The sequence below is a fragment of the Cynara cardunculus genome (assembly GCF_001531365.2).
Source record: "Cynara cardunculus var. scolymus isolate 2C chromosome LG 5, CcrdV1, whole genome shotgun sequence".
NCBI classification, from domain to species: Eukaryota; Viridiplantae; Streptophyta; class Magnoliopsida; order Asterales; family Asteraceae; genus Cynara; species Cynara cardunculus.
This window is the reverse complement of record NC_037532.1, coordinates 5,563,497-5,571,819: the sequence shown is the minus strand read 5'-3', so window position 1 is coordinate 5,571,819 and position 8,323 is coordinate 5,563,497. Positions and strand designations below refer to the sequence as shown.

The 8,323-nt window shown below is 34.2% G+C and overlaps 2 protein-coding genes across 2 annotated transcripts in view; one reads left to right on the top strand and one right to left on the bottom strand.

Annotated features, from left to right (window-relative positions):
• The window catches only part of LOC112513789 (serine/threonine-protein kinase PCRK1-like), a 5,209-nt gene extending 1,983 nt beyond the window's left edge, over positions 1 to 3,226 (top strand). The window contains exons 2-4 of the mRNA XM_025120149.1: positions 870 to 1,130; positions 1,403 to 1,525; positions 2,302 to 3,226. Coding sequence (XP_024975917.1) covers positions 870 to 1,130; positions 1,403 to 1,525; positions 2,302 to 2,871 — 954 coding nt within the window. The 3' untranslated portion in view covers positions 2,872 to 3,226. The remainder of the gene's footprint in view (positions 1 to 869; positions 1,131 to 1,402; positions 1,526 to 2,301) is intronic.
• Positions 3,227 to 7,153: 3,927 nt separating this feature from the next.
• LOC112513788 (receptor-like cytoplasmic kinase 176) overlaps positions 7,154 to 8,323 on the bottom strand; it is a 5,724-nt gene continuing 4,554 nt past the window's right edge. Inside the window, exon 6 of the mRNA XM_025120148.1 lies at positions 7,154 to 7,736. Within this exon, the coding sequence (XP_024975916.1) occupies positions 7,300 to 7,736 (437 nt within the window). The 3' untranslated portion in view covers positions 7,154 to 7,299. The remainder of the gene's footprint in view (positions 7,737 to 8,323) is intronic.

Below are 8,323 nucleotides of genomic sequence, written 5' to 3'. Positions count from 1 at the left end.
GGGGGACATGCCAAGTTATTGTTTTCCCATTATAGACTTGTACATCACCAGACCAGTCTTACTCAACATAGGCATTGGATACTCTTTTCATACTGACCTTCCTTGCCCAATTTTCACATCAAGCCTTTCTTTCTAACCCTACACATGCGTTGGAATTGGTGGATTTGCGTTGTATGTATCAACAGTATATCAGACTTCTGGCATAGCGTTTGTTAATGTGTAAGCAATCAAGATTTCAGGTTTATCATCGTGTGGTTGATATGGATGTTGGGATAATGTTATGTGGGGATGGCTTGAGACTTCTATGTGCAACTGCTGGCCATTCCATGGGTTATGTTTGGCAAACTAGCCCAAAAGCTATCTGATAAGCTATTTGTTGTCTAATAAGTTGGTTGTATCTGATAAACTAGTCATGTTTGGTAAAAACTAGTTGATAAACTAGATGACAATGTAAAATGACCTAAAAGGACATATTAAAAATATATGGGAAAATATAAGGGGCATAATTGGAAAATGGTGGAAAAAAGCCCATGGACTTTTGAAGTATGTAATATTTATATACGGTAAATAAAACAAATAAGCTCGCACACCCTCCCCACCTGTGGTGAGGTTTGAACCCTTGACCTCCTACGAGGCCAAGGACGCACATACCGCGCGGTCAAAGGCCCTTTGGAAGCCCATGGAGCTTATTCAAACACTATTTGAAGTAACTTTTTCTAAAGCTAGTTTATAATCTAGCTTATGGCTAACTAAGGGGCTTTTTCAATAAGATCAAAAAAGAAGCTAGCTCATGGTTGCCTTTTGCCAAACATGGTCATAGTATTTTTATCTTATGGATTTTGGTTGAATTTTCATGTTCTAGTATTCAGGGGCATAAGGAATGGATTAATGAAGTGAACTTTTTGGGGGTAGTCAACCATCCAAACCTTGTAAAGTTGGTGGGATATTGTGCAGAGGACGATGAAAGAGGGATTCAGCGGCTTTTAGTGTATGAGCTTATGCGCAATAAAAGTTTGGAACACCATCTATTGGGTCGTGGAGAGTCTCCTCTTTCATGGATGGTCCGTTTACAAATTGCTCAAGGAGCAGCTCGTGGTTTGGCTTATCTACATGAAGAAATGGATTTCCAGGTACTTAAATCAAACACCATTTCCAGGATACTTAAATTATTCTGGCGCACACATATATTTCTCCCTATAATGGAAACAAGTGTTCTACTCTTTGGGGCATATGATAAGTCTGCGTGCATCCCACGCCCGAAGAACCCACCTCTGGTTGGGATTTATTGAGCTTGTTTGGTTTACACATATTGTCTTCTTTGTTGTATATACACCGAGTTTCAGGCACTTTTACTAATCATGTAGTGAACTCAAACATTCTATATGTTTTTTATGTGGTGCAGCTAATCTTTCGCGATTTCAAAACTTCGAACATTCTTCTAGATGAAGACTTCAACCCAAAACTCTCAGACTTTGGACTTGCTAGACAGGGTCCAGCAGCTGGACTGAGCCATGTTTCAACAGTCGTATGTTCCTCTCTTCTCAATCTTCTGAAAACAATCCCACTAGTTGTTCAGGGGTGATCATATAAAGGGCCCTTTGGTTGAATGATCTAAAATGAGTTTCCAGTTAAGAGTATGATCTTCTAAAAAAATTAACTCAATGACCTTCATCTGACCTGCCCGCATGTTAAACAGCCTGCTCCTGATATAAGACAACCTGCCCCCGAAAAAACGTGAAAGTACACTGGAGGGTCATTTAGCAAAAACAACTCCTGGAGAAGGTCATTGAGCTAAATGGCCCTTATATAAAAGGAGTTCCGTTTAAATTTTTTAAGTCCCCAGAGATATTAAACAGGTATAGGAGGGATTTCAGATGAAAATCGTAAACTATCATCATGCAAAACTCGATATTTCTGGTTTTTGTGTAACCTCCGGGAAAGCATGATGATGGGTATGGTACATAACTAATAACTAATCAGGAAAATTGCATGAAATTGCAACAAAGTTTGGTCTGATTCATATTTTATGTAACGCACTTTTAACACCTTCATTCTGGTACTTCTGATGTGACAATATAACCATTTAGGTACCTAGTTTACACCTGAGAAACTATAAAAAATGCAAAGTACTTTGGTCGAATTCCTACTTTGTGCAACCTACTTTGGTCTAAATGCTTGAGGTACCAAAATGAAGGCTTTGAAAGAGAAGACCAAAGTTTGTTGCATTTTCATGCAATTTGTCTCCAACTAATAACACCATTTCTGCTATTTGAATTATCTCCTTGTCTTTTATTTCCAAAGGTGGTTGGGACGATAGGTTATGCAGCTCCGGAGTATCTTCACACCGGTAGACTAACATCAAAAAGCGACGTTTGGAGCTTTGGGGTGGTCCTCTACGAGCTTATCACGGGCAGGCGAGCAGTAGAGCGGAACTTGCCACGAAACGAGCAGAAACTCTTGGAATGGGTGAAACCTTACATCTCAGATTCAAAAAAGTTCCATCTTTTATTAGACCCACGTCTCGAAGGAGACTACTCCCTCAAATCAGCCCATAAACTTTCCTGCCTAGCCAACAAATGCCTCACAAAGAACCCCAAATCCCGACCCAAAATGAGTGAAGTGGTCGAGATGCTTGGAAAAATCATCAACGACACGTCACCACCACAACCCGAAACCGAATCCCAACTCGTTACAACAGAAGAACCCGAAGAAGCTGCAGTGGAAACTGATTCAGGAAAACAAGAGGTGAGCGCTAATAATTACATGAAGAAGGTTTTTGATTTCAAGGAATTGGTTACTTTGAGGAACAGATCAATTTTACGAATGGAATGGCGACATTGGCCACCGGGGATGGTTCGACACAGCGCGTGATATCGAAGCTCGTTGTAAGTCCATCATTGTATCCGCTACAGGTTTCGTACATACGAAAAGAGGAAAAACGCAGGTTCTCTTCTCGACTTGAAATCTCACATAATCAAAAATGCATATTTCTAAACCATAAGAAGATGCCAAGAATCCATCATGCTGATGGATTCTTGGTTGCTTGCTTGTCAATAGATCAGCAAAATGAAGCTTTATTTTCTTCTGAACTTCAATAGCAACAAGTAGTAGTAGTGAATGTAAGTTGGTATACACAATCTTGCCTGTCAACATGTGAAAGTAAATAGCACAATTTGCCAAAAGAAATGTAGCAAAACCTCTTGATTGTTTAAGTGTTTTTCTGGTATTTAGTTTGTGTTCCATAGTTTTATTTTATGCCTCTAAGAGGTAAGGTATGCTTAATTGTTACCCCCTAGACGTTACCTCCAGATGAGATATACTCGGTTTGTTTGATTTGGGCCTGTGTACTTGTTACTCCTTGTAGAACATACCTCCAGAAGACATACACTGAGTTTATTTGATTTAGGTCAGTGTATATGTTATCTATACTATATTGTAAAGCATTTGACTAAAATTCTTAAAAACCATTTTGTATGCGTAAAGTACTGTTTATTAATGCATATTACTTAAAACTTAAGATTGCAAGTAGATTGTATGTAAGTATAACTTATTAAAGCTCCATATCTGAATTCATGTAACTAACTGCATAAACATAATCAAATACAAGATAAACATCTCATTTTAAATATAAAAAATCTAAAATATAATTACGATAATCATTGAGTTATAACATAATACTTAATTATTATATTCATAAAATGTTATATTATTAAACAAAAAATAAATTATTTCATTATTAAATTTAAATTAAATTATAATAAAAAATAAATTAAAGAAATTATGTAAAAAAATGAGAATTTTTAAATAGTTGATTTGATATTAACATTGATATATTTTTTTTCAAATTTTTATGATATCTTCAAATTTACATTTTATTTAAAAAAATAAAAATCATTATTGCTTTCTTAAAAACACATAAAATCGTATTATAACATCGATAGAGATAAAGAATAAAATAAAATATTAAAATCGAGATGTATTTCGTTGCATTGCACGAGTATCTTTCTAGTTTTATATTAATTATTTATGAAATTAAAAAAAATTGTCACCTCAACTCAACATATTCAATCATCATCTAAGTTACCCCATTCAGACGCAACCATCTATAGCAACAAGTATTGTTACAACTTGCAAGAAAATAATATTGGAAATGATGGTGTTGGAAACATATACGACTTTCCCTCGAAAGTTGTGTTTTTGGATTTGGGAAGAAAATAAAATATTAAAAAATAAGAAAATAATAGATGTTTTTACTTATTTAGTTCATAATTTGAGAATTATACCATATTTAGATATATTCATAGGAAACAACAGTAAAAGGGGTATTTAGATGTATTTATAGCGAACAACATTAAAAGGGTCTGTCTGGTGGACCTATGTATGTCCAAATAGGCTCACATATACTATGTGTATTGTAGTGATGTCAAAAACCGGTCCCAAGATTTCTCATAGCCGGTCCCGGTTTTACTCAAAAAAGTTGAGTCCGGTCAAACTTTATTGTAACCGGTTATGGGTCGCCGTTAATTTTTTTTTTAATGATATATATTTTTAATATATTATAAAATTTATAATTTGGTCACTCAAGTACACTTTAAAAATGCGTTTTATTATAATTAAAATTACATTGTCTTACAAAATGTAGCGATAAACCGATAATTGTGAACGTTTTTTTGCGTTTTTTGCGAATCGAAAACTTGGTATGTAAATCCCTCAACCAAGACACTTATATATAGTGTTTAGAAAGCAAAAAAAATACAAATAAAGGGCCAAAAAACGGCTACATTTTTTAAAAATTGGACCGGGCCATAACTGGTCCCGGTCGGTCTCGGTCCCACGAAACACCCCAAATCCATAACATGTCGCAGATTTCGGTCCTATAACCGGTCCTTGGCCGGTCCCGGTCCTCCAGCGGTCCCGGGCCGGTTTGACCATCACTAATACCATGTTTAACTTATTTCCGTAGATAAGATTTTTTTTAGGTATGAAAGATGCATCCATTAAATTTTAGGGGGTGCTTCGAGAAAATATATGAAACATCAACTATAAAACTGAAAAAGAGTACTTCGAAATCAACTGAAAAAACGAAAAAGTCTATCGAAATCAACAGGAAAGTTCCCTAAAAAAATCAACCAGCAAAGTCCCTCAAAAAACTTAAAAATTCCTCGAAACAAACCAGAAAACTTTAAAAATCTCTAAAAACGGTGAAATTTGGCTAAAAACACATCGGATGACTTTGAGGGCATTTGATCTACCTTAAAGATACTCTCTCTTGACAAAAATCTTAGATCTTCTACTGAAAAAGGTATCTCTGATGTCAAGACAAATCCTTGAATTTTACCCGACCTTCACAAGATTCTAATATTTGGAGTCATTCTAAACCAAACATGCAGATATGACATCTATCCTAACGATAAAATATATGTTTTCATAAATATCCATGACTGATAAAAAAATATGAGCATACCAATAAAATATGAACTTTTAGAAAAAAGAACGAAAGAAAATCTTAAAGCGGAAAAAAAAAACTAGGGGTTGTATGATTTTCTATCTATTAAGTTCTTAAATTTATTAAATTGTGTCTAAGCATTAATCTGATCAGATAAATTGTTGTTTGACTTTTGTTCTGAATAAATAATCTTAGTAGTAACTAGTAAGTAAAGATCAAACACCATAATATAACTTAACCAATTAAGCTAACTATCCATTAAACTTATCTATACTATATTATAAAGCATTTGACAGAAACTCTTAAAAACCTTTTTTTTATGCATGAAGTACTGTTTATTGATGCATATTACTTAAAATTCAAGATTACAAATAAATTATGCGTAAATACAACTTATTAAAACTTCTTGTTTGAATTCGTGTAACTAACTGCAGATAAACATAATCTAAAGGATAAACATCTCATTTTAAATATAAAAAATCTAAAATATAATTAGGATAATCATTGAATTATATCAAAATACTTTATTATTATCTTTATAAAAAAAATATTATTAAACCGAAGATAAAAAAAATGAATTAAAGAAATACGTTAAAAAAAGAAATTTTAAATAGTTAGTTTGGTACTAAAATCAATATTTTTTTCAATTATTTATGATGTATTCTTATTTAAATCTTATTTAAAAAATAAAAACATTATCGTTTTCTCAAAACCATATAAAATCGTATTATAACATCAACTGAGACAAAAAAAAAGACAAAACAAAAAATTGAGATGTATCTCGCTGCATTGTGCGGGTATCCTTCTAGTTAAGTTAAAAACAAACAAACTAAGGTCGCGTTTGTTTTTTAAGATGTGCTGAAGTCTGATTTCACTTCTGATTTATCAGAGGTGGTGCTGAAGTCTGAAATTTGAATCAGTCAGGCTATTTGTTTTTACGTGTGAAGTTTGAAATTACCCATAAAAAACAAAATGAAAACCTCCCTAGAACAACTTCAACTTCACAATCAAAAACCCTTCTTCAACTTCAAAATCAGATATTCATCTCCATTTCTTCAACTTTGAAAATGAAAATCCTAAATAATCACACCAAAATCAAAACCATAAAAAAGCACATGCTTTTTTTAATTAAAATCTCAAATAATCCTCAAACCCTTTCTCCTTTTTCTGGTACGGACTTCTCTCCAACAAACACAATACACACACACAAACACTTTTTTGTTGGGTAAATCAAAATCATAAGATGGTCACCGTGATTTGCCAAAACGTGCGAATTTGATCCCTTCCTCTAATGGTCGTTAAAAAATTCATTAATGAGATACATTTACGTCCTTTTATTGGGTTTTTTGTCCTTTCTCAATCAAAATTGATTTTAGTCCCTGTGGATTTTGACCGGGTAAAAAACAAAAAACCGATAAAATAATGAAAACATATCCCATTTTAACGGTAACGATCGTTAGAGGGATGGATCAAATCCACGTTTTTACAAACCATGATGGTTATCTTGTAATTTCAAAACTGTGAAAACAAATGAAAAGTGTTAACTTTGACAAACCAAAGGGACTACATTTGTAGTTTAGTCTTATTTTTTTAGGCCGGCGTAAAAATTAAGGTTCTGTCACATCAGAATACCTATATTTGTCTATACCAAAATTGCAAAACTAGCACCCAAATGACCACAAATTGTAAATAAAATAAGTTTGAGGGTGAGTTTTGTAATTTACTTGAATTTAGAAACAAACTCAACTTACAAATTGGGTCAAGAGAGATGGTCTCTTCTCAAGCTTAGTTAATCCCAAACAACTATACAATCATTTGGCCTAAATTAGTCTTCTTTTCAAGATTCACTTTCTTCAAATAGAAGCTTGAGTCTGAGGCCCGGGCCCACCGCCATCGGTGGCCGTGTTACGGTCACCGGAGCTCGACTTCCGGGTCCCATGACTCCCATGACTCGAGTGTCTTCGTGGTCGTGGTCGTGCTCCCTTTGGATCCTGAAGCTGCTCGAGTTCTTTGACCACTTCCGCCATGCTGGGCCTGAACCTGGGGTCGACCGATAAGCACCGTAACGATACGTTTGCGACCGCATGGGCTCCATCGAGCGTGTACTGGCCTTCGAGACGGTTGTCTATAACACGAAACAGTTTACGCTTGTGGGCCAGGTAGGGTTTGGCCCACTCGGCCAAATTATGTTCGCCAGATGGCCGGTTCTTGTCTACCGCTCTTCGACCCGACAACATTTCAAGAAGAACAACCCCGAAACTATAGACATCACTCTTAGACGTCAAATGACCTAAAATGTAAGAAATGATCGAAAAGGAAACATCAGTGAAAAAAGATCAAAGGGTCATCAACTGAGTGGTACCCGGGTTACTGGTAGATTCAGTTAAGGGTTCAAGTTTCACCAAAGGTAACGAGTTAGCATGAGCTCCGCCACATATAAAGATTACATACATATATATATATATATATATATATATATATACACATACATACATACATACATACATATACATAGAGGAGTAATCATATGAAAACCGCCCTCATTTGTGTAAACCGTTTAAACCACCTTCATCTATCGATTTCATTGTTTAATCTTATGAAATTTTTTCATGAAATTGTTTAATCTTGTGAAATTGTTTCATATAATTTTTTTTTTTGATGAAGTTGTTTCATATATGGTTGTGAAATTGTTTCATATAATACTTAATAAAACTGTTTCATGTRTTTCTCTAACATTAATGAAACTGTTTCATGTATTTCTCTAAAATTAAAATAATGAAGATGATAATATCTATGATTAACACCTTTCACAATAAAAATGATTAATCAACCTCTCATAATTACAAAAAAATGAACAAAATGAAAAATTATGATTGG